At 38.7% G+C, this 27,995-nt stretch overlaps 1 protein-coding gene across 6 annotated transcripts in view; it reads left to right on the forward strand.

The window, feature by feature from the left end:
• slc12a7b (solute carrier family 12 member 7b) overlaps nucleotides 1–27,995 on the forward strand; it is a 98,082-nt gene that overhangs the window by 33,486 nt on the left and 36,601 nt on the right. For 5 of the 6 annotated variants that reach the window (XM_057824210.1, XM_057824209.1, XM_057824213.1 and 2 more), the window contains exons 2-4: nucleotides 19,967–20,061; nucleotides 22,961–23,092; nucleotides 23,451–23,597. In XM_057824210.1, coding sequence (XP_057680193.1) covers nucleotides 19,967–20,061; nucleotides 22,961–23,092; nucleotides 23,451–23,597 — 374 coding nt within the window. Of the gene's footprint in view, nucleotides 1–9,163; nucleotides 11,219–19,966; nucleotides 20,062–22,960; nucleotides 23,093–23,450; nucleotides 23,598–27,995 lie in introns of those variants that run through there. The other variant, XM_057824214.1, reaches the window with a different exon arrangement.

Below are 27,995 nucleotides of genomic sequence, written 5' to 3' on the forward strand. Positions count from 1 at the left end.
GCGGACATGTTGGCTGTCAGCCAGTAGTGCTAGCTCGCCGTGTTTTGATTACGTCATCACAAGAGGACTATGGTTCTTGATAGTATTTCAGAGTAAACTTTCAGAGTTTCAAAGTAAACATGTTTATTTCCCATATATTCATCTCCATTACCGTATATTTCGGACTATAAGTCGCACCTGAGTATAAGTCGCACCAGCCAAATAATGCCCAACGAAGAGGAAAAAAACATATATAAGTCGCAACGGAGTATAAGTTGCATTTTGGGGGGAAATATACTTGATAAAATCCAACACATAGAACAGATATGTTATCTTTAAAGGAAATTTAAAATAATACATTAGAGAAGAACATGCTGAATAAGTGTAAAGTACAATAATGTTACATGATGCATGAACAACGAAATGCGAATGTACTCTCCTCACCAGGACTCTACAGCTCTGTCCTGGCTATAGACCCTACCCACGTGACGTCACAACTCCGCTCTCCTGAATGGTACCGCCCACTTGTCCGTCAAAACATAGTGTTAACCTGTTACGGCTACGTACATTTCTCCTATTTACGGCGTGTTTTTCTGCTCCTTAACATTAATAATCAAAATGGTGAAGGCGTGTGTGGCTGTTGGTTGCACTAACAGAGAAGATGGAAGGAGAGACTTGAAGTTTTACCGTATTCCGAGGGATCCAAAGAGAGCGAAATGGACGGCTGCAATTCGACGTGAAAACTGGGCACCAAAAAATCACCACAGACTATGTAGTAGTCATTTTATATCCGGTAAGATGCATTTAAGATATACTTAGAGGGTTTTGGGCTGACAAATAACCACAATTAAGATCATTGCGAGGCTAATCGCCGACAACATACGACGTAGTACGACATAGTTTCAAATTCAAGATGTTTGTGACTTCCCTTTCTTCCACCATCGTTATTTTTTGAATAATATTTAGCTGGTACCAAGTGAAAGAAACTGGCCTCGTCTACGGGGCTGACAAATAACCACAATTAACATCATTGCGAGGCTAATCGCCGACAACATACGACGTAGTACGACATAGTTTCAAATTCAAGATGTTTGTGACTTCCCTTTCTTCCACCATCGTTATTTTTTGAATCATATTTAGCTGGTACCAAGTGAAAGAAACTGGCCTCGTCTACGGGGCTGACAAATAACCACAATTAAGATCATTGCTAGGCTAATCGCCGACAACATACACGTATGTATGTAGTGAGAGTGCTATCGCTAAACCATATAAACATTAAAAGCCTTAACTCCATTGACAAACGACATGAAATACACTAGACTTGACAGTGGACTTGACAGTGGAGCAATAACAAAAGATTTTGAATTGAAAATTTCGTAACTCACCTTTCCAAGCACAAGATAGATTCCTGCCGAACGAGGACCTGTTTCACCCAACCAGCAACGAAGTATTTATAAGCCTATTTATAAGCCTCACATTTTCGTGGGAATAGGCTGATTTTGTGTGGACAAGATCATTGTAAATATCAGCGTAGCAGATGTCAGGCAGACAGGGCGAAGACAGTGGGTCGAAAAACATCGATTTGGGCATAAAATATGGATCTGGCGACTGTATAGAACGAAGCTTTTCCACATAACACCTTTTATGCAACACATCCAGTGAGTTTACGGCATCAGAAAACACCGGGTCTTCCATGAAATGCATTTTAAATTCCTCGATCAATTGAAAACAATGCTAATACAGAGACAAAATGACGGACAAGTGGGCGGAACCACACAGCGAGCACGTGGTTTTGTGACGTCGGTGGGTAGGGTCTATAGACCCTACTCACCAACGTCACAGAATGACGTGTCGTTGTATCCGGCCGCCATATTGTCCGTCATTGTTTACCCGTATTCTCAATGGTTTCAATTTGTCGTGCAATTTATAGTGCAATTCATGGAAGCCCCGGTGCTTTCAGACGCTGTAAACTCATTGGATGCGTTGCATAAAAGGCGTTATGTGGAAAAGCTTCAGTCTATCCATTCGCCAGATCCATATTTGATGCCTAAATCGATATTTTTCGACCCGCTGTCTTCGCCGTCTCTGCCTGACATCTGCTACCCTGATATCTACAACTATCTTGTCCACAGAAACTCAGCCTATTCTCACGAAACTTTGAAAACCTTTAAGAGCAGCACTCTAAGCAACATTACCTCGTGTGACCCTTTACTTCCAATTTTCTAAAATGGCGACAATCAAAAAAAAAAAAAGTTGACTGCGATGGCCGACGCTTCAAGGATAGGTGGATAATGGACTATGCTTTCAATAAAATCCGCAACAACTGTGTCTGCCTCATTTGCAAAGAGACAGTCGCTGTTTTCAAAGAGTTCGATGTGACGAGATATTAGCAAACAAGACATGCTGACATGTACGACAACATTACAAGGAAGATACGCAGCAAGAAATTATAGCAACTTGAAGCTAGTTTAATTTCACAGAAGCAGTATTTCGCAAGAGCCCGAGTGTCGAAAGAGAACGCTACTAAGGCGAGATTGTTGAAAAATTATGAATTTAAAAAATTATAATAAAGCAAATGTGACACACAGAAGGGCTTGCTAAAATGTGTTTAAATATATCGTTCAACGTAAATCAGCCAAGGCAGCCCCCCACATTTTTACCACACCAAATCTGGCCCACTTTACAAAAAAGTTTGGACACACCTGTTTAACTGATGATCCGGAGACAAGGCCAGCTTCTTTCACTTGGTACCAGCTAAATATTATTCAAAAAATAATGATGGCGGAAGAAATAAACATCTTGAATTTGAAACTGTATGTTGTCGGCGATTAGCCTCGCAATGATCTTAATTGTGCTTGTCAGCCCAAAACCCTCTAAATATATATTAAATGCATCTTACCAGATATAAAATGACTACTACATAATCTGTGGTGATCGTTTGGTGCCCAGTTTTCTCGTCGAATTGCAGCAGTCCATCTCTCTCTCCTCTCCGGGTCTCTCGGAATACGGTATAACTTCAAGTCTCTCCATCTATCTTCTCTGTTACTGCAACCAACCGCCACACATGCCTTCACCCTTTTGATTATTAATGTTAACGAGCAGAAAAACACGCCATAATAGGAGGAATTAACGTGGCGGTAATGCTTAAACCCGACGAGCTGACGGACAATATGGCGCTGAGGCGTGGTTGTGACGTCATGTGAGTAGGGTCTATACAGCGAGCTAAACTCCCAAATGACGATGTTGGACGTCCGTATAATTTGCTGACTTTATTTTGGCTGTCGTTATGACACCATCATTTGAAGAGTGAAACTAAAAATAGAAAAATTAGGGCTGTCAAACGATTAAAATTTTTAATTGAGTTAATTACAGCTTAAAAATTAATTAATCGTAATTAATCGCAGTTAATCGCAATTCAAACCATCTATAAAATATGCCATATTTTTCTGTAAATTATATATATATTCTGTAAAAATAAATTGTTGGAATGGAAAGATAAGACACAAGATGGATACATACATTCAACATGCGGTATATAAGGACTGTAGTGGGCATTTCACTCTACTGTCATTTGAATCTGTCTATGCTATCCTCACTCCGAAGCGTCTACTTTTTCCAAAGCTAGACAGCTAGTGAACGACGCTTTAATAATCAGACTTCTTCCTTTTTCATCTGATTTATTAATAAAATGGCCTCAAACCATTGTTCTCTTTAGACCGTAGTGAAACTACAAAAAAAAAAGTACACAAGCATTGCATTAGCAACAACGTTAGCTTAGCACGCTATACAGGTTCACTAAACATAAACAAAAAGCGTCTCATACAAAAAATATAACATTTCGCTTACTAACATAATATGTACATTCTTTACAACAACCACACTTACGGAAAAATCTTGTCCAAGGATCATATAAGCACAACATTACAACGTAGGCGTCAGCCCGAGACGTCGTGCAGCCATATTGAACTGGCAAGAAAGCAATAAACCATGTCGCAAAGCGACCACAAGAGTTCGCTGTTAGACAGCACAAACAACCTTGCTGTAAAACTTACCAAGAGGCAGAATACTGTCTGACATGGGACAGTGCGGGACATGTGCGTTAATTGCGTCAAATATTTTAACGTGATTAATTTAATTAAATTAATTACCGCGCGTTAACGCGATAATTTTGACAGCCCTAAGAAAAATACAAATCCATTTCGTTCTCGATACCAAACAGGTTCGCATTAACGTAAATAAATGATAAATAGCTGCTATTACAGCAATGACACAAACGGTTAGCATGTGTTCGCTAGCATTAGCACATCGTTAAAAAAACCATACAACTGGCTCTAAGTGTCTGATCGCGGGTGAAAAACACAACAACAACAGCAGAAAAGATGATACACACAGGCGCTGCCTCTGTAGAGATATTTTACAAGCATTAACTATGAACGTAGGTTTGCAGCTCTCTCTCTCGCTCTCTCTCGCCCTCGCCCCCCCCACGCGAATGTGGCCATAGCTATTAAGAGTTATTCAGATAACTATAGCATAAAGAACATGCTAACAAGTTTACCTAACCATCAGTGTCCCTCCAAAATAACATGTGAAATGATATAATAATGTTAATAATTTCACACATAAGTCGCTCCAGAGTATAAGTCGCACCCCCAGCCAAACTATGAAAAAAAACTGCGATTTATAGTCCGAAATATACGGTATGCATTTAAATACTACTTTTTTGTATGCTGTATGCTTAATTAAACTCCAAACTATTCGTGCACGGGCTCCAATGCACTGTACTTGATGTGACGCGGGACATCGATGGAAAACAACTTCAGAATGATCATGTAGCAGCGATGAAGCAAATTAATTTTATCTTTCTTCATTTAATAATTAAATGTTTCTTTGATACCTGAAGATACTTCCAAACCGCGGACATGTTGGCTGTTAGCCAGTAGTGTTAGCTCGCCGTGTTTTGATTACGTCATCGCAAGAGGACTACGGTTTTTCCACAGTAAACTTTTGGTCTTTTAGAGTTTTGCTCAGATAACGGTAGGTGTGCTCTCTATATCGTCCCACTTTTTTAACGAAACGAAGTTTATTTCCCATATATCCATATACAGTAATTTAAAAGTTTGACTTAAGTCAGCTACTTTAGTATGACTCAACTTCCCTGTTGCTCTGCTGTTGCTCCCACTACAATATCTTGTAAAAACACCGATCTCAACTTTATTGTTTTAAAATCAGAATAGTTTTAGAGGTCAAAATGACAACTGCAGTAGTTATATTTAATATCCACTGAACCTAAAACCCTAAAAAGCCACCAGTACACTGGCATGTGTTACATAACTGTTGTTTGCTTTAGGGTTTAAGGGCAGAGGATATCATTAAATGGAACCTACATTCACATGCACTCAGTCACACTGAAATTGTAACCATCTGACATCAAGTGGAGCTTGATACGATTAAATCCGTCTTACTGAGTGATTTAAAAGACCCTCTTAAAGCTGAGCCATGACACGTTGAATGATGGTACCTTAAGCAGATGTTCCAGCGTCAAACAAGCTAGCGAGTTTGTGGACATTTTAGGTTGTTACATTAAATCAGTTCTCCTTGGCGGATATTTAAGCTAAAGATAAGGTTTGATCAAGTGCATCCTAGTGCAAAACGAATCTTGTTTAACAGTTTGAAAGAAAATATAATTTCATTTTTATGATGGGTATTAATGGAGAAATCATCAATAAAAGAAAAAATAAATTATGATTTGCATTTTTTTGAGCAACTATTTTTCACATGAAAGTCATTTTATCATGTCTTTTCCTTTAACAGATGATAATGTGCATGATTTTTGCTTGCTTTTCCACTGCCAACTGACCGAGTGATCACAGAGCACTTTTTTTCAAGCTGTCTTTATGTAGACAGCCTTGAGGTCATGGCCCAGTGTCTCGCCTCGAAAACAAGTCAATGTGCCCCAGCATGGTGTAAGACACTCACCTGACTGATAGTTAGCCTGTGGCCAGAAGAGTGAAGCACAAGTCAACGTTCAAAGTGTCGTGGGCTAAAAGCCAGGCCTTGCTTTGTGCGCTCGCCCCGGTGTGACTTCAGTGTTTTATAAAAAGTTCAGGATTAGCCTAATCTAGTTAAGTGATTTGACTCAACTTCACATGCTCTAAGACATACAGATTAATGAGTAGCTAAAACAAAGGTGGAGTCATTTAGCAGAGGGATGAGGTCCTGGAGCAGTCAGATAGCCCTGGCTGTGCCAAGCCAATATTGTACATTAAATAGATTGAATGAAATATGTATTATTTGAATTGGTCTGTGATGTGCAGTGGCATTTCAAATACCGTATTTTTCCGACTATAAGTCACACCAGCCATAAAATGCCCATTGAAGAGGAAAACAACATATATGAGTCGCACCGGAGTATAAGTCGCATTTTGGGGGGAAATTTACTTGATAAAATTCAACACATAGAACAGATATGTCATCTTGAAAGGCAATTTAATATAAAAATACAATAGAGAACAACATGGTGAATAAGTGTACAGTATGATAACGTTACATGATGCATGAACAACAAAATGCAAATATACTGTCCTCAACAGGGCACTACAGCTTGGTCCTGCCTATACAGCGAGCTAAACTCCCAAATGACGATGCTGGACGTCCTTATAATTTGCTGACTTTATTTTGGCCGTCGTTATGACACCATCATTGGAAGAGTGAAACTAAAAATAGAAATAATACATATCAATTTCGTCCTCGATACCAAACAGGTTCGCATCAAAGTAAATAAATGATAATTAGCTGCTATTACAGCAATGCCACAAACAGTTAGCATGGGTTCGCTAGCATTAGCACATCGTTCAAACAACCACACAACTGTCTCTAAGTGTCCGATTGTGGGTGGAAAACACACAACAACAACAGAAAAGATGATACACACAGGCGTTGCCTCTCTAGAGATATTTTACAAGCATAAACAATGAATGTAGGTTCGCAGCCGTGTTTCTCTCTCTCTCTCTCGCCCACTCGCTCAGACGGCGCGTAACTGTTCGTCTTCTTCTGGCTTGTGAGCACTCTTCTTCCCGGAATCAATTGCGAGTGTGCCCCCACTTGGGCGCGAAAGCGCCACAAACCAAAAGCATGCATTTCAATATAAAAAAGTCAATAATACAATTAAACACACATTGCTAAAGGCAGAACGCGAACGTGACCATAGCTATTAAGAGTTATTCAGATAACTATAGCATAAAGAACATGCTAACAAGTCTATCAAACTGTCAGTGTCACTCCAAACACCAAAATAATATGTGAAATGATACCATAATGTCTTAATAATTTCACACTTAAGTCGCTCCTGAGTATAAGTTGCACACCCAGCCAAACTACGAAAAAAACTGCGAGACTGCGAAATACTTTACCTGGTAAAATGTATTATGTTTTAATATCCTGCGCAGTACCACCCTGAGTGCTTACTGCCACACCAATTGATTGTCATCCTCCACTTCTGGTGGCCAGAGGTCACATAGACTGCAGACATATCTGACTCCAATCTGTTTTAGCTAGGTTCCTTATTGGAATTTTGCCTGTTAAGACTGGGCCAAAATATTGAACCGCATGACAGGATGCTGTGGCAATGAAGGCGCCAACCCGTGCGTGTAGTTTGACGTCATACAGTTGCGACAGCGGCAAAAAAACGTGCAACATACGAGAAAAGTATCTACAAAGTACTTTATGAATGTTACTATGCCATTATAGTAGCAAGTATACGGCATTTTAGCTACCTAACAAACATTGACATTATTTACTTGCTTTGACATTATTTACATGTCCCTCCTCCTTGTCTTCGTGAGGAGAAGTGCTGTCGAGCGCGAGCAGTGGGCAAACGCTGGACTTGTCCCCAAGAATGCTGTCTAATACCTAATTCATAAAATAGGCATTTGTTACGTCCTGCCCCTCTTTTGTTGTTGTACTTGTAATAGTGGGCTTTTCCTCAGCGTGCTACATTCTTTTTAACCGCTCTGCACTTCGATTAGCGCTCTCGGCCACATTGAGTTTTCCGTCACGTAGAATTACGTCACGGAAGGTCAAATCCCATTTGAGCTGTTCAGATTGAGAAGCATATTGTCCATGTCGGAAGCTACTTCTCGTATGTGGTTTTGATATGTCTCGCAAAAATTGGATATCTGTGCTTTGTGACTGTCCAGACAACAAAAGAGCCATCGTTTCAATCTGGATTGGCTAAAAATCAGATTTTGGCTTCCAGTCTGAACAAGGCCATAGTTAATGACACTTCACTAAGGCAGCATTTGTGTTTTGAAATAGCTGTTTAATTTCAAATTATTATAGAGCATTCTTGTAATACTTGGATGTAACACAGATTCATGTAGAATTGAATTTACAAAACAAAAATACACCTTTTTTGCATTCAATTTTGTATGTTTTGGTTTCTTTAAGTGGTAAATGTTAAAATGAAGGATTGGCATTAGGGGTATGACAAAATATCGAAATGGTGATATATCGTGATACCTTGTATCCCAAAAGGTTATCAATAAGGTCCTGCCAAGAATCGAGATATCGTTTTGAAAAAGGTGTCAATGTCTAAAAAAAAAAAGAAAAAAATGAACCAACAAGTTGCTACCAAAATTTTCCACCTTAATAGTGTCTCAGTTAACTCTAAGGCTGCATTGACGGTGCTCGACGCCCAATTCATTTAGACTGGGAACGTTTGTTCATTCGAAACCAGAGCATTCACAGTCATTCTGTCCAATTTTCAGGGCATTTACAGGTCACTTGATGTTCATTTTAGGGCATTTACAGGTCATTTTCTGTTGAGTTTGAGTCACTGACTATTCATTTGGGTGATTCCCAGGTCATTTCCTGTTCTGTAACTCAAAATAAACAGGAAGAGACCCATAAAATACCCCAAAATCAACAGGAAGTAACTGAAAATGAGCAGGTAAATTACCTTAATTGGCCAAAAATTACCTCATTGCCTGGCATTGGCTGCCACTACCGGCCATAGACGTTCAATCCGTTTGAAGTGGGAGGGATGTGCTACCCTCCCAGTCCAAATGGATTGGATGTCTACTAATGATAAACTCATTCCAATTCACAGCAGAAGCTTGTTTTTCTGTTTATTAGTTGTTTGTAGAATATCCTAGAATAATTTCCTCACCAATGTTTCGATAATCGTTGTATCGTCAGATCATCGTTATCGTGAGCATTGTAGCGCAAATCGTATCATATCATTAGTTACTAAGAGGTCCCCACTCCTAATTGGCATAATAAACATTTGAGCAATTGTAGTTGATTGATGAAGTGTTGAAGCAGTTGAAGGGAAGATGGAGTGTAGTGCTTGGCTGTAACTAGGAGTGTGCCATCTTAGGCACCCCACGATTCAATTCAATTCCGGTTCTGGGTGCTACGATTCACTTATTGAACGATGACCACGGTATTGTCGATGATCACGGTTTTCACGATTATCGCTGCATTGCACATTACTAATTAATAAAGTAGCCAAACAAATTTATGTCCAGTATTCATTTAAAATATCGTAATGATTCAACAGGAGCGGTGGAAACATGCCCATACAACAAAAAGCTGCCCTTAAACTTTTTCTTTTTTTTTTTTTAACGAGAAATGGCAAAAACATGAACCGTTTTAAAGGCAATACTTATTTCTCAACATGCCCGTACAACACACAGCTACCTTGAGATACTCTTTTTCACTAGAAGGTACAATAACATTAGCTATTTCAAAGGCAGTACTTATTTCTCTCAACAATACAATAAAATTTACACAGGTGGAATGAATTCCACATTTTCTGGAAACAAAGTGTCTTTAGAAATAAGACTTCTTTAAACCAATATACTTTTTTTTTTTTTTTTTACAGATTTCTGTACTATTTCGCATGTTTGTACCGTTACCGCTGTACTTAATTATGGTTTTACACATTCTGCATATAGAGTAACTTTTGTACACCAACAAACAAAGGACAACTGGACATGGAAATACACGTTAGCGAATTAGCTAATTAGCTTAGCGTTCGGCGCCAACAGTTAACATCTCAAAAACAACAACAATAAAGGCTAAACAGTACAAGAGGGTTTGTGTACACTCACTACTTGACATGACTTGAAACTACGGCTGGACAACTGAAAGACAAGGAGCAAGGAACTATTTCTCTATTTCTCGCTCTAAAAAATAACTTGCGCACAGAAGCCTGTCTCGTAAACAAATTTATTTTCCAGTCTTTTGAAAAGGAGTAAATCTCTCGCTCAGTAATCGGCAGCATCCATCATAACGTTGTACGTGCGTTCATTAAAGGTGTCCGGGCGGCAGACGTGACTTGAATTTCGTCCCACTACGAGCGGCTGTCATAAAGTTATTACGGAAAATCATCCTTTTTGAACATCTGTGAATCGTAATCGAATCGTCACGTGTGGAATCGCGATGCATTTAATAGTTGATTTTTTTTGGCACGCCGTAACCAATCGACAGTGTTTATTCAAATATTTTAAAAAGCAAAAAACCTGTCAAATTTGTGAAGTACATCTAAACCTAAGACATCTGTAATGGTACAAGGCTTGAGGAAGCATTAATCTCACCACAAACGTCTCTTTAAAATAAGTACTAAGGAATAAATAAATACAAATTGATTAGATGAATAACACATTTTCTCGATGATGATCCAGGAGATCACTATCCTTATGTTTTGTTTTGGGTTTTTTTGCATTTGGGCCATTCAACCCTCCCTGTCCTGACACTTTTGCTTTTCTAAAGCCTTCCGCTTCCCTCACTTTCTTTGCTCCGCCCACTCAGTGTGTGCAGTCACACATACTGTACGTACTCAAGTGTTAATGTGAGTAGAAGGGATCAGAAGCTCAGGGTGATTGAGGAAAAACATCCATGTGAGCATGCATGTGAGCGTGCATGATGGTGCGCGTGCATGCTGGTCTCAGTGGGAGGGAAAAGGGTGCTTTGTGATGCATGGCTGTCGCTGACTTCGTCATCGCAGGCCACTTTTCACACACACGCACATACCCAGTCACAGAAATAGCTGATCCTCACATTATCCACACAGCACAGGCAGCATTCCTGTCTTCTGCACCTCACAAACAATATCACTATACTTTGGACCTCTATTACTGGAGTTCCGTTGGGACCACTGTTTGGACCCCTCCTCTCGTGAACCTTTTTTAAACCCTGCTCCTCAAAATGGAGCACAGGGGAGGCTCTCGTCGGAGGGGTAAGTTTATATATTTTTTATTTACACTATTATATTTTAGCTAAATAATGTGGGTAATATATTGATATGTTTCCTGATTTTTTTTCTTCACGGAATAATTTGGTAGATAATTTTTGATAGTGTGCACTTGTTCTCTCTCAAATGATGAAGCAAAAATAATAATTGAAAAATACATGTAGTGCTGCTGAAAAATCATTTATGGCTTAATAGACAAGGCTAGAAAAGTTGCGTCCTTTGCCTTTCTTCATTTTGAGGTTTTATTTAATTTCCACTAAAGTATTAATATACTAACATGATGACAAATTTGGGCTTTTGAATACAAGTAGTGGCAAAAACCTTTATTTAAAAGTAATGACAAAATATATATACACACTCAGCACTAGGAGCGGGAACCTCTTGGTACATCACGATTCGATACGATTTGCGATGCAAAGCTCACGATAATGATGATCTGACGATATGGCGATACAACGATTATCGATACATTGGTCAGAAAGTCATTCTAGGATATTCTACAAGCAACTAATAAACAGAAAAACAAATTTCTGCTGTGAATTGGAATGGGTTTATCACTAGTAGACGTCCAGTCCATTTGAACTGGGAGGAATGTTCATTCGCTGCCATCCCTCCCACTTCAAACGGATTGAACGTCGATGGCCGTCAGTGGCAGCCAATGCCAGGCAATAAGGTAATTTTGGGCCGTTTAAGATCATTTTCCTGTTGATTTTCAGTTACTTCCTGTTGATATTGGGGTATTTTATGGGTCACTTCATGTTTATTTTGAGCTACAGAACAGGAAGTGACCTGGGAATCACCCAAATGAATAGGCAATGACTCCAACTCTACAGGAAATTACCTGTAAATGCCGTAAAATGAACAGCAAGTGATCTGTAAATGCCCCGAAAATCGGACCGAATGACTGTGAATGCTCTGGTTTTGAATGAACAAAAGTTCCCAGTCTAAATGGCAAAAAAAAAAAAAAAAAAAAACAACATTGACACCTTTTTAAAACGATATCTCGATTCTTGGCAGGAGCATATTGATAACCTTTTGGGATACAAAGTATCACGAAATATCACCATTTCGATATTTTGTCACACCCCTACTTGGCACTGCTATGAACATGATTCCAGAACTGGTGATGGATTGTTTGTCACTAAATATAACTTTATGATAGTTTTAAACAGTGACAAACAACACGTTAATGATGCCACTGCCTAAATTGAGCCTAAATCCTCCATTAAACCTGAACTTCATGGAAGTGATTTTTGATTCTTGGTATTTGTGTGGTATAATGTCTCAGATTATGATGACTATACTGCCACTTCCTTCTTACGTTTGTAGAGTGTACCATGAGCTAACTCTGGCAGCGTTAGGCAGCTTAGGCATCGTCACAGTGCGCAGCTTAGCTGATATAAATAGGATGCCTGGTCATTTATTACCACAATGACCAGAGAAGCTGACCTAACCATTAGCGGATCTTCAATGTTCCTACTAACTGATGACGAGCCTATACCAATAAATAAGCACTGAACTAATGGAGTCCATCCCTTGCCTAAGCTATTCGGTGCCTCTTTTAATCAGGAATGTCATCATTAACATAAAACTGATGATAAAAAATACAACTGTTGGGTGCTGGAAGTTCTTTTCCTTTATGAACAGGAGTTACTGTTGTTTCGTGATCATTCCTTTTTAAAATTAGACACTACAAATATTCAAGTAAACATTGCCATCTCTCTCCAATGTGGGAAAATCCTGTACAAATGAAATGATGCCTGTCTGAGCATCCCCTGGCCTCAATTTGATTGACACCAATTTCATCAAAACAATGGCATATTTCAGTGGTCACACCATCCACACTAATGCAAGAAACACTCCACAAATTACCGTAAGTAGGCTCTACTACACTATGCCCAAGTCACATTTTTCCAAACTCATTTCCTCTTTATTATAGACTTAGAGGAAATTCAATTTGTCCAGAGGTTGGTTACATTATAATCTCAAACATTCAAGATGATTTTCAAAATTGGTTCATTGTATTGTCTTCGTCTAGCATGGCTTCTTCTGAAAAAGGCTCAATCTTCTGCTGTGACGATTTAGCATATGATGGCAGTGGCTGAATTAACTCTGAAGTAGGACTATAACAAATAATTGTTTTAACATTAGATTAATCTATCAGTTGTTGTTTTTTTTTTTCATTATTATTATTAATTGATGAATCGGGTAAATAAAAAAACAACATTAAAATTCCATCCCGTTATTGAAAAACAGGACATTTGTAATCTATAGTGCTTAAACCTAAATTGATTCTGACTGATTTACTGCTTTCGTCCATAAAATAACATTAGAAAATAGGCAACATTGTTGATCATTGTTTTCTCAAAATAAATACAAAAAAAATTCAACACATATTCACACTTTTTTCATAATCTGATGATCAATAAAATGCTGAAACTAATGTGGTCTTCGCAGACATTCAGCATTATTTACATCAATCATGTCACTTGTATTTATTTATTGGTCGATATAGCGAAATCCTTTGCACTCTTATTTGTAAAACATGAATAAAAATGAACAACTTAGCTTTATTTTCAAATTCTAAATGTTGCTATATTGTCTAAATCAGAATTGTTTGCAGCGTCTGCAGTCTGCAGCGTCCTCTCAAAACTGCTTTGCAAAATTCATAAATAATCTAGGGATGGGAGAACTCCATAGATACATCACAATTGGGATGTGATGGATTTTTATTTTATCATTACATTTTAATTGATGACTAAGAAAGGCAGTTTTGTCGGAATGAAAAGATTGGAATATGGAAGTGTTTGCCTCCTGAACAGTCAGTTAAACATGTTTTTTGAGTCATCCCAGACAAATAAGCGCCTCTGTAAATGAATTGATATCTATATAAAACAGATTATGTGATATAAAACCCAAAAGCGATGAACGAATATGTTTGCTTACATTTAACTTAAGTTTGTTTCTGTGGCTGTACAGTAGCTCAGAAGATAGTGAAAACTTCATTCATCATAACGGCTCCAACTTTCTGCGGTGTCAATGGCGATGCATGGGACATTTTCGTACGGTCCATTTCGCAATAAATTTTGATCGTGCTTGTCTGATTGATTAAATTAGTAAAAAATTACTAAAACTTATGATAGTTTTTTGGGGGGGGCTACATTTTGAATTTGCGCTATTGAAATACCTCTGCAAGCTTTTTGCAATGGTGACAAAACATTTATTGGCGAACATTGCATTCTTGCTAATTTCTTTCCCTTGCTTGCTTTCTGGAAGGTTGTCAGTAGTGCTGCAACCTATAATCGATTAACCCAAGTAATTCGATTAGAAAATAGATTCGAATCAAATTTTGCTGCTTCGAGTATTTGTTTAATTCGAGTGATGTTTTAATGATTTGCTATGAAAGTGTTTAGTTTTGATTTGGGTGGATACAGGCTGCCGTTTAGTTGCAACAATGAATATGCCATTACTCTAACATGGCTGAATCCAGCTGCTTCCTGTTAAGACCAACATAAGGTATATTTTTGTTTGACCTAATATGCACTCGTTATTTAGCTTACAAATATATTTAGCAGCTTTTCGTGGGAATATGTGTTTGAACGTTTTATTAAGAGCTTTGTCAAAAAAAAAAAACATTCTATAGCATTTAAGCTAGCGAACCTTTGCTATGCAAGTTAGCAAGTTAGCTTTTGTGATACTTAGATCCTCATTTATTTTTTTATTTTTTTTATACTGTTTGAGGCTGAGGTATTTTAATTTAGTTTGAAATGGATTGAATGCTCTTTTTAAAATGCAATCTTAGCAAGCCAAAAAAAATATTTTTGCAAGCATTAACACTTATTTCTTAAGTTTTACATCTCCTAAAATGTATTCTGCAAGGCATTAATAGTAATCCGATTTCTCGATTATTCGAACTAACAAAACAACAGATTAATCGATTATTTAAGTAATCGATAGCTGCAGCCCTAGTCGTCAGTGTCAACATTCTTAATTCCAATATCTCTCCATATTTTCAATAGCAATGTTAGATGGACAGATTAAACAGATGCACTTAAACAGGAAAAATAAGTCTTGTGTTTAAGTGATGTTTTTCCTGGTTTCTTATACAGCTCCATTACTATGTAGTACATCCCTTCTTTAGTTTGGTAAATTGCAAGGCCAGCTAGCTCACTAGGACTTTTGCACTGCTGCATGCACGTGTTGACTGATGTGGTAAACTGCTGACAGCACACAGCATCTCTCTCCTGTTTGTTCTTATGTCTTTGTGTATAGTGTCAGACTGTCAGTTCGCAAAAGTATTTATGTAACATGATGCAATGTGCGCGCTAACATTTTAAAGTGTGAATTCATTCAAATGTCGGTATATTACTACTACTAAGAGTTCATATTTATATTTAGCTCTGTGTTTTAATATTGTATTGCATTAACTATGGTATTTTGCCTTTACTGTGAGAGCTTTTGTTGATGCTGGAACTTTTGCTGAGCTCCTATTACAGTTGTGAGTGCAACTGAAGGTCACTGAAATAGTTATTGACAGGGAGGATGCTGGTTGAGCTCTGTAGACATTATTTGTTATGCTGAGGAAAAAAATTCCAACTTTCATTGTCTATGCGATTACCACAAGTAAAATTATCTTATTACAAACATGCTACTGAAATAAACAATGACTTCGATGAAGCATGTTAGTTTTGTGAGCTTGAAATATTGTACATTTTTGTGTCAATGAACAACTGCTTTAAAGTGCTGCAGAGTACAAGGACATAGTGACTTTCTCTGTGATTAAACCAGACTAAGCCCCTGTACAAGCCTCTTATTCCTTGTGCATCTGCATCAAACAGTAAAAGATATGCATCAAATCCCCACTCCTGTCAGATTTCTGTAGGCGTCTCCTCTGTTTAAAACAGCTCATGATGTAAAGCTAAATTCAGCAAAATACAGCAAGGCATTCTGAAAAGGGATGTGCTGCCCATTGTCAGAAAGCTTACAGTGCTGGCCAAAAGTATTGGCACCACACACAAAATAGAATGAAAAAAATCATTTTAAAATCTATCATTTTACACAAAACTCCAAAAATGGGCCAAAAGTATTGGCATTTGGCACCCTCAGCCTAATACTTGATTGCACAACCTTTAGACAAAATAACTGCGAACAAATGCTTCTGGTATCTATCAATGAGTTTCTTACAATGCTCTGCTGGAATTTTAGACCATTCTTCTTTGGCCAACTCCTCCAGGTCTCTGAGATTTGAAGGGTGCCTTCTCCAAACTGCCATTTTCAGATCTCTCCAGGGGCGTTCTATGGGATTCAAGTCTGGACTCATTGCTGGCCACTTTAGAAGTCTCCAGTGCTTTCTCTCAAACCATTTTCCAGTGGTTTTTGAAGTGTGTTCTGGGTCATTGTCCTGCTGGAAGACCCATGACCTCTGAGGGAGACCCAGCTTTTTCACACTGGGCCCTACATTATGCTGCAAAATTTGCAGGTAGTCTTCAGACTTCATAATGCCCTGCACACGGTCAAGAAGTCCAGTGCCAGAGGCACCAAAGCAACCCCAAAACATAAGGGAACCTCCGCCATGTTTGACTGTGGGGACTGTGTTTTCTTCGAAGGCCTCATTTTTTCCCTTGTAAACTCTTATGTTGATGTTTTCTACCAAAAAGCTGTACTTTTGTCTGATCTGACAGGAGAACATTTTTCCAAAACGTTTTTGGTTTTCTCAGGTAAGTTTTGGCAAACTTCAGCCTGGCTTTTTGATGTCTCCTCACTCCTGGTCAGAAGTGGAGTCTCCCTGGGTATCCTACCATAGAGTCCCTTTAATTCAGACGCTGACAGATAGTACGGGTTGACACTGTTGTCCCCTTGGACTGCAGGACAGCTTGAACTTGTTTGGATGTTAGTCGAGGTTCTTTATCCGCCATCCGCACAATCTTTCGTTGAAATCTCTCGTCAATTTTTGCTTTCCGAACACATCAAGGGAGGTTAGCCACAGTGCCATGGGCTTTACACTTATTGATGACACTGCGCACAGTAGACACAGGAACGTTCAGGTCTTTGGAGATGGACTTGTAGCATTGAGACTGCCCATGCTTCCTCACAACTTTGCTTCTCAAGTCCTCAGACAGTTCTTTGATCTTCTTTGTTTTCTCCATGCTCAACGTGGTACACACAAGGACACAGGACAGCGTTTGAGTCAACTTTAATCCATTTTAACTGGCTGCAAGTGTGATTTAGTTATTGCCACCATCTGTTATGTGCCACAGGTAAGTAACAAGTGTTGTTAATTACACAAATTAGAAAAACATCACATGAATTTTCAAAGGGTGCCAATAATTTTGTCCGGCCCATTTCTGGAGTTTTGTGTAAAATGATAATGATTTGATTTTTTTCCATTCTCTTTCGTTGTTTTTTCATTGCAAGCAAAATAAATGAGGATATTACTACCAAAGCATTTGTAATTGCAATGATTTTCTGGGAAAAATTGAGCATTATCTGACAGAATTGCAGGGGTGCCAATACTTTTGGCCAGCACTGTAGTTGCTGTTGCAAGTCATGGGTCGTCCAACAGGATGAGGACACAAGCACACAGTAGTGACGGGATCTGTCGTTCACTTGAGTAAACGAATCCATTCCGGTTCGTTCAGTAAAAAGATTCGTTCAAACAAATCAACGAATCGTTCGCCTCCCCCTCATCTCCCTCCCCGCCCAAACGAATCGTTCGGTTACTGAACGGGAAGTGACGTTGCCGAACGAATCACCAAAGACCACTTCGCAGTATAACTGAACGGGAAGTGACATTGCTTTGTCCCTCCCTCTCTTGCACACAGGCACCGCTCGTCGTAGTTTCAGAAATGAGTGACAGGCGGTATCATTCTGCTTTCACAGACAGCCTCGTCTCCCTCCTGCTGCTGCAAAAGCGAGGGAGAACTTCCGCGTCATCTGTCCTAGTTCTATGGGCTCAGTCATGGCTCGTGCTTGCATTTCGATTTAGGACACGGTTAAACATTTTCCTTTTGTGGGGGGAGTGGGGGTTTGGGGTCGGGGGCGCACGGACTTTCTTTAGCATGTTCTTGATCACATATACAATTCTGCTGCTACCAGCCAACGCAGCATCACAAAAATAACGTCACGAAAATAAAAATAAATCGAAAGTTTAATTTCTAAATATGGAGCGACCAACACATCATATTTGCCTCTCGCTCTGTTGTATTTTTGTTTTTATGCTCATCCCTATTATTTTAGGTCACTATTGCTAAAACTGAAGTGTAAATAGCTAGTTGTCAAATGTGCTGCTCTGAAACAAAAACAATACTACATTTTGATATTCGACAGTTTAATTGCAAATCACTATTAAGATGATCGTATTGAATTTTTGCACTGGTATTAACAAATAAAATAATCCGGTCAGCTCCCCTGTCGCCCCCTCATCTCAGATCGTCAAATGCTGACGAGAAATAATTGTTTGCGCTTTACGATGTTGCCTTTCTACTCTCATTAGTCTGTTAAGAAAAATGTAGACATATTGCGACATCTCCCGTGTCCGCGTGCGTTGTTTTTGAGTAGCACATGATGAACGGATGGACATAATTTGTCAAATCAACCAACACCCGACACGAAAAAAAAATAAATAAAGCAGTAGGAAAAAATTTACATGTATATACAGTTTCATTGCAAATCAGTATTATGGTGATAATACTAAATATTTTTTCTGTGCGCATATGAGGTAAATATCGCTGCCATGAAGCCTCCATATAGTGACAGTTCTCTGCCCCCTTCACTGCCGTGAGTGCCGTCACGCGACCGCAGCTCACTTTTGCTTGCCTCGTAGCTACCCGTGTTTTTTTTAATTTATTTTTAGCTACCCGTGTTTTAACTACTGTAAATTTGATAGTATGTTGTCAGTCATAGGTAGTCCAGAGTCTGTTGAGAAAAGTAGTACACTAAACCATGCTCGCTGGATTTGTGTGGTGTTTTGTCTGTTTGAGCAGCATTTGATAGGCTCCACATTAACAAATATGTGACAAAGTCATTTCCTTCCATTTTTTGACTCGTTCACCGCATTACTGGAAAGTCAAGTTAGCAGCAAGCTAGGTCAGGAACCGGAGGACCGAGTCACTGAACGGGAAGTGACATAACTCAGTCTTGCCCCCTTGCGTGCACGCTGGCTGCTTATTGGCTACACGTGGAAGTGATTGACAGACGCCCTGATTCTGTTTCCGCTCCCTCCCCTGCCCGCGATGAGGCTGGCGTCTGATTGGTCGTGTGTGATGTCAGAAGACGCTGCCGCTTGCTCAACGCCCTCCCACGCAGCGAACAAGCCCTAACTTCATAGAACGAATCAGTGCAGATGGTGATTAGTTCGGTCTCGTTCACCCAAACAATTCGTTCAAAAAGACCGAATCGTTCGCGACCGATACAACACTAGCACACAGCTAATAACATAAGAATGAGAAAGAACAAAATGTAGGACTTCTGAATGGTCTTGGTATTGATGCACTTGTATATCTGTGAAAAAAGATGAAAAATACAGTTCAGAAAATGGTATCCTATACATGTGAAAATCTAAAGAAAAAAATGTGCACTATAACAATAAGCTAAGGTTACACCATTGTTTTTGTTCTGTAATATTCTTGTTCTAAGTGTGTACGATAGTGAAGCAGTAAGCAATAAGTAGAAGTGTTTGTCAGACGCACCCTTTTGCAATGTGCCCTCTAAAGACAAACTGTTCTGTTTCCACAGGTGATGGTGTCCCAAAGGAAAACAGTCCCTTCATCAACAACACAGACAATGACAAAAGCAACAGTTATGATGGCACCAACATGGCACTTTTTGAGGTGATTTGCATCCAGTGAATTAGTTGAAGTTGTTCTTAGTCAGTTGCTGTAGTTCTCAGTGATAACTGTGACAGCTGTCACACTTAAGGCCCAAGTACACCGCATGCGTGATCGTTGCGGTTCCGGTCCGGTTCAGTGTTGCCTGCGTGCCACGCAGTCCGTCAAAAACAGGCAAATCATACCGGCTGCTGCACGGCTGCGGTCCGCCAACCTCGTCCCCCCTCCGTGAGCTCTCGCGTGATCGCGCGCGATAATGTGCCATTTAAAACAACGAAAAACACACGGAGTCTATACTCATCAGAGAAGCAGAGAGAGAGCACATATTTTCTTTGCATATTGATATTTTAGTTAATCTGGAATTAAGAGACAGACATGACTGCATCATGATGAGATCAGGACAGAAAAACACACATAATAGGACACCTTGCAGCTTCCTTTTTTATATTGTCCTTATAGAAAGGATCTGCTGCATCATAAATGATTTTGTGGGTTTCCACCTCCATGATGAAGCGCTCATCATCCATCTTCGCTCGTGTTTAAACCGTGATTACGCACCTGGGCTGTTACGTCCAGGCCCAGCTCCGCCCATTTTGCCGGATGCGTGTCCGGCAAAAATAGAAAATAGCGTATACCATCCGGCGGGCATGCGGCACGCCGGAGGTGGTTCGCAGTCAAGCCGGAGCACTGACGCGGCCGGTATACGTTGAACAATAGGATATAATGGGAACGGATTGGCTCTGGCGCTATTTTTTTCCGGAGTCGGACCGGAACCGCAACGATCACGCATGCAGTGTACTTGGACCTTTCCATGGTTAGTCAGCAATGTGCAGTGTTAATCTGTAGTTTATTAACTAGTGGGTTTTGGACTGTATCTTGGTTTTATAGTGGGAATAAATCCAAAATTAATGAGTGGATTTAAAGCAACACTAGGTAACTTTTCAACCTTTATCAGATATTTTAATAACATTTGTGTTAATATGTCGACCAGTGTTGTTTTTGGCAGCTATTTTAATTTTCGTCTTAGTCTTTTGGACGAAAATAACAGTCTTAGTCATATTTTAGTCATTTCAAAATGTGTTTGTCTTGGTCTAGTTTGTCAATGAAAACTCAAATTTTGTCTAGTTTTAGTCGACAATTCTCAAAATATTTTCGTCTATAATCTTCAAAAGTTTTAGTCTGTGAATAAAGAAATAAATAAAAGTTTCCAAGAATTTCGAATGAACATGACAGATGAGCACATAACTGTAAAATCTACAAGGACATCGCAATTTTCATTATGATAACACACACTCAGCAGGAAAACAGCTCATTAATTGCAATTATTAAACCCACCTGGACGCCACGAACTGTATGTAAAATGTTTTCCAAGGGTTTAAGAAAACAGAGAGTCACCACGCTAAATGCTAATGCTAACGCGAAAACATCCATTTCGTTATGTTTTAGTCTCCCAAGACATCATCGTGACGTCATCGTCATGAAAAAATTTGTTCGTTGACGAAATATTTTCGTTATAGTCATCGTTTACGAAAACAACATTGATGTCGACTGAAAACTAGCTGAATAACATCTCTTTTATATCTTGGGGTGTCTGTATCGCTTTCAGCGGCACTAATTAACTTTGAGGAGGGTGGCAAGAACCCTGCCACACACACAAAAACTGCAAATGTGCTGGCTGTTTTACAGCCTCTACCCCCTTCCCCTATTCATTATAAGAATGGAAGTCGATGCAAACTTTTTCGTGCGAATTCTGCAAAGATGGCAGAGCAACAAAAGAGACAAAAAGTTTTGTCTGAGGAGGAAAAAAAGGGGGGCTATCAGGATATACAGAATAAACATTGGCTTTGCCTTCACTCGCTGGTGTGACACCCTCCGACCCATCAACTGAACTCGTCAGCGCTGATGAGTTGGGGTGGGGGATTAGCCACACGGTTGCTAACCGTCATGTGCCATTTTTTAGCCACAACTGGATTCATTACCTGATTACTATTTATCCTTCGCACAGCCACTGGAAACAGAAATGTTGTTTAATCCATCTGCAGGCGACAGGGACATTGATTATTGATTGATTGATGATTTTAGGACACTGTGCGGGCGTGTGCTCGTCCTCATGGGAAACGCAGTCTTTCTTAAGGCAAAACACTACCGCTTTTTTCCACCGGCATCGCTAAAATCGACCAAATCTGAAAAGTTACCAAGTGTTGCTTTAAAATTTCGCATTTAATAAACAATAGTTTTTGTTTTAAAAATGTTGGTAATTGAATTAAAAAAGGCTGTGGTTGGATCTATGCAGTAGTCATCAGTTTCACTTACTTTCCTGATACAATATCACAATGCATGACCCATACAAAAGTAAAAAATTGTAAGGACATACAAAAAAAGGCCAAAATTCCAAATGTTCACACTTTAATTTTTTAAATAATTGATTAATTATAATTTTAAATGTTTACCTCGCTGAGACTCTGCCACATACGTTGTTCTGCCATTTGGCCAACATGGTGTAGCCTCTCTGCGATCGTTGGACTTCGTACTGACTTAATTGGAAAGCGAAACCTTAACTTAATCAACCATACATAGGCACAGTTCCCGAAAAAGCTTGTACAAACGACTCTTTGTTGGCTGTTTTAATGTCCTATTTTTAAGTTATTGTTGCTCTATGAAACTTAAGCTTGCAGTACTGATGGACATATGTATTTTAAAAACATATCATCTAATTTGTTCAGTCAAGTTGAAACCATGTAAAAATTGTATTTGTGTGTTCATTTAGAAAATTGCAACATCAAAATTAAGAAATTATATATAAACGAGAAGTGAAAATGGCTAGTGTTTGCTTTTATTTGCTATTTATTTGCTATATGCTATGATTTGGCTTGTTAAATCCTCCTTATTTATTTTATTGCAGGAAGAGATGGACAGCAACCCCATGGTGTCATCACTTCTTGACAAACTGGCAAACTACACAAATCTCACCCAGGGAGCCCAGGAACACGAGGAGGCAGATGACGATGAGGGCTCCAAAAAGAAAGCTGTCAAGGTAAACTGGAATAGCTCCCGTCTTTTCTATATCCAGTACATGTTTGAATCCTAGGGTGGCCAAGGTATACTGTTTACTACTTAGGAAATCATGTGTTTATAGACCTGCACACTGTAACGCAGATTGGGGTCTATCCACTTTATTTCCTGTGATCCTGTTTTCTAAGTCATGAGATACAGGCCATAGTATATGAACCATCTTCCTGATTTTATTACTGAGTCAAAAAGACTGCATGTCAATTTTGTGCATGTTTGTGTGTGTTGTCACAAAATTGTTTCAATGACAGTTGAATTAGTACTCTTCTTTAACAGCTGGTTTCAACATTTTATTTATTTGGCTCATTTTTCTCTGTCATCAGAGTCCTCAAATGGGAACCTTCATGGGTGTCTATCTCCCCTGCCTCCAGAACATTCTGGGGGTCATCCTTTTTCTTCGCCTTACCTGGATAGTCGGCACGGCCGGCATCTTGGAATCACTGGCTATTGTTGGCCTGTGCTGCTCATGTGTGAGTATTCAACCAAAACAGTCCTTATAACACTTCTCCAAGTGTTAAAGGTATCGTACGCTGAACTGTTTTACCTCTATTTTCAATATGAAATGAATATAGCAGATCCATCAAAGTGTCAATATTCTGTTTTCACAACATAAAGTGTAAATCAGAAGCGGTTCCTTTGTCTAACAATGGTGTCTGGTCACCCCCAGATAGCTGTGATTGAAGTTTAGATCCATTAATCTCTGGTTATAGCAATACAGTTTCTTGTTTGTTTTTTCATACTTTTGCTAGTGCTGTTTTATATGACAATATATATGTAAAGGGGCTGCAGATATCGATTATTTAAGTAATTTATTAATCTATCAATTAGTTCGAATAATCAATTAATGGGATCAGGAACATGTAATGCGTTGCAGAATAAATTGTAAGAGATGTAAATCAAAGGCTTGTGACGATTGCACTTTCAAAAGAGCATTAAATGCGAATACAAAATAAAATTCCCAAGTGCTTCTTCAAACTATGGAGAATTGCACTTTCATTTCACAAGAGCAAAAAAAGCATATAAATAAATTAAAATACCTGAGCTTAGCCTCACACGGTCTAGAAAAAAAAAAAAAAAAAATTAGGATCCAAGTACAACAAAAGAACAACTGGCTAACTTGTATTGCAAAAGTCCGCGATCTTAAATGCGATAAAATGCTGACGTTTTTTTTTTTTTTTTCTTTTAACAATGCTCTTAACAAATATTGAGTAATCAGATTAAGAACATTTAATGCGTTGCAGAATAAATTTTAGGAGATATAAAACAAAGGCTTGCTAAGATTGCACTTTCAAAAGAGCATTAAATGCAATACAAAATAAAATATTAGAGTGCTTCGTCAAACGATGCAGAATTGCACTTTTATTTAAAAAATAAAATATCTGATTTTACTGTCAATCAGTTTAAAGTAATACATAAACCTAATTAAAGGATATAAATACAACAAAAGAACAATTGGCTTACTTGCATAGCAAAAGTCCGAAAGCTTAAATGCTACAAAATGCTAACTTTTTTTTTTACAATGCTCATAACAAATGGTTCAAACATATATTCCCACAAAACTGCTAAATATACCTATAAACTAAATTACGAATCCATAAAAAACATATTAGTTCAAACAAAAACTTGCCTTATGTTGGTCTTAACAGGGGGCAGCTGGATTCAGCCATGTTAAATCAGTTATTTCATATTCACTGTTGCCACTAGAGCGCAGTGTATCCACCCAAATCAATAAAACTAAATGCAAATCCTTTGAAACAAAATCATTACAACGCCACTGTAATTAAACGAATCCTCGAAGCAGCAAAATTTGATTGAAAGCTTTTTTATATCCGAATTACTCGAGTTTATTGATTAATCGTTGCAGCTCCAATATAAATACATATATGTATTATTGTCAAATCAAGGGTGTGACTGACCATTCTTTTTTTATCTGCAACAACTCAACTCATTTTGGTGCCTTTTGCATAGTACATGGATTAAAAATAGTTTACTGGCATTGAGAAGGAGCTACAGAGAAATTTTCACAGGAAACTCACAGGCTATACTCACTCTTAACATTTGTGTAAAATCAAGCGATTTAGAGCAGTCACATGCAAGATTATATAAATTCATGTGTATGTGTGTTTGTCTATGTGCTGTAATTAAGGACCAACATTTCCACTCCTCCCCATGCTTATCACATAATCCCTCCATCCGCAAAGTGTCAGAAATACTGCAATGTGCACTCTCACACTCTTGCTGATATTGCCCAATCCCGCGGCAGACAATGGATTACCTCAGATTAATCAGGGAAAGTACAAGCAGAAGCCTTGGCAGGGAATGCTTTTTACCTCCTTCCTGAAGGAATGCTTCCTGACAAATGATGACTACCGTATTTACATTCACATTTTGCTCAACAGACAGTTGTGGATAAACGTTGACATACAGTTGTAGAGAACACTTGAGTTTCGAGTTATTTCGAAAACTCTTGATGGTGATTGGATGCATCTTTGTCACAAACACGTTCATGAAATGATTTTATGACTGTTAACAGAAAAAGTAACCAAAACTACTAGGTCAGAAATATATATACAGCAATGCTAATATTTGGTTCTAGGGCTCTTTGCCATTTTAACTTTAATTAGGCACTTTTGGTAGCCATTCACAAGCTTCTGGCAAGTTTCTGACTGAATCTCTGGCAGAGAACAATCAGTTGTAGAAATAACTGTAAACTCAAAAGAGCCATGACATTGTTCTCCAGATTACAAGTGTATGTAAACCACAACCAGGAGGTGGAACACTGCAATTAAAGCACCTATATTTAAATGGAGAGATGATTAAGTACCATACTTTGAATTTTGTCATTAAAAATGTATCTTAATGTATTGATTCTGAAAAGGACTCACTAGCAGAAGATGTAATAGACTCTTGATTAGAGGTGGGAATCTTGGGGCACCTCACGATTCGATTACGATTCAGAGGCTATGATTCGATTATAAATCGATTATTGATGCCCCCCCCCCCCCCGAGCTATTAGCTGCTTCTGATGTTTTATACATTAGTTACAAAAATAGTACAAAAATCTTCTCAGGCTTAAATAAAGTACTATTTCAGTATAAAATTAACAGTTCAAAACAGTAAATAAAATATTGAAGTCCCCATTCTGTATGAGCAGCTTTAAACTACCTTCGATCTTCATCAGAATAAATCATAGAATTTTGCAGAAATATATTTTTATCCAGCTAAAAGTGAACTCGGGTATAAATGAAAGACAATGTGTACTACTATTTCAATACAAATGGCTCAAAAATGTGCTTTTCTGCTTTAAGTTGTGTAAACATGAACATGTAAACATTAACGGGTTTCCCTGAGGTACAAATAATTAAAATAAATAAATAAACGTGTGGGTGTAGCATGTCAGATGGCTAAAGCTACCCAGCTGGGCAATGACAATCATAATAGCTGCGTTGTCTGTAACAACAGAAACGTCTTTTTTTGCAATGTTCCATTCATTTACAGCACCGCTTAGCAGCTCAACCATATTAGCAACCTTCTTTTTTGAAGCCCGTGAGCTTTCAGCTCCAACTCATCGGTTATGAAATGGGCTGTTACTATAACAAAAAATTCGGGGGCTACAAATCTCCACTCATCACACGTAACGGCGACTCTGTCTACATTCGACAACGATGACATGATTTCTACTTTCGTCTGCTTGTAGAGACTGCCATGTCAGTCAAACGGCGGCGGGATGGGATGATGTACCTCGGCTTGCTTTCAACATTCTTCGAAATCCCTTATTTTCTAGAAGATTTTGTCATAGAATCCAAAATAATTCCACACGTCTGCTTTTAAATTTATGGGAACAGGTCTGATCTCACAGAGAGGTTGGTTGGTTAAGTCAGCCATGCTTATATGCATGTTTCGTATCTAGCGGCATGAGTTGTGAATGTGTACTCTCAGTCCGTTCTTCATTGCGTCCCGAAGACAGCTCTGGCTATGTTTTAGTTCCGCTTTAATATGGATGTTTGTGAATCGTTCTTGAACCTTCCAAGGACGAATCGCGAATAATCTAAAAATCGGAAATTTCACGCAATTTCTCATAATATAAAATTGATTCTTTTTTGTGACAATCATGAGGCTTAAACTCCTACTGAAATCTTACCAGTACATTCATATGGAGGCTCCTTATCTGCCACATCATTGCAGCTAGGAGTATGACAATGTATTGAAAAAGTGATTCAGTATATTGCGATACGTTGTACCCCAAAAGGTTTTCAAGATGCTCCCGCCGAAAGACGATATAGGGTTTTAAAAAGGGGTCACCGATTTGAAAAAATAAAGGGACCAACAGGTTGCTACCAAAATCTTCCATTGGAATAATGTCTACATTAGCTCACTGGCTGCCATGGCGCTAGACATCCCATTTATTTTGACTGGAGTGGACTGAACCAGTCTTTGGGCATTTACAGGTCACTTCCTTTTGATTTGGAGTCACTTTCGATTCATTTGGGGACATTCTTGAGTCGCATCCTTTTCAGTAACAACAGTAATCAACAGGAAGTGACCTGTAAATACCCCAAAATCGATAGTATGTGACCCGTAAATGCCCCAAAAGGAAAAGGAAATCAACCGGAAGTAACATGAAATTCCCCAAAATAAACTCATTTCCTGGCATTGGCTGCCATTGACAGCCATAGACGTCCAACCCGTTTGAAGTGGGAGGGATGGCAGCGAATGAACGAATGTTCATTCGCTGCCACCCTCCCAGTTCAAATGGATTGGATGTCTACTAGTGATAAACTTATTCCATTTTACAGCAGAAGAATAAAAAATGCTGTAGCTTGTTTTTCTGTTTATTATTTGTTTTGTAGCGTATCCTACAAAAATTT

This window comes from Corythoichthys intestinalis, chromosome 20 (assembly GCF_030265065.1).
Source record: "Corythoichthys intestinalis isolate RoL2023-P3 chromosome 20, ASM3026506v1, whole genome shotgun sequence".
Classification (NCBI taxonomy): domain Eukaryota; kingdom Metazoa; phylum Chordata; class Actinopteri; order Syngnathiformes; family Syngnathidae; genus Corythoichthys; species Corythoichthys intestinalis.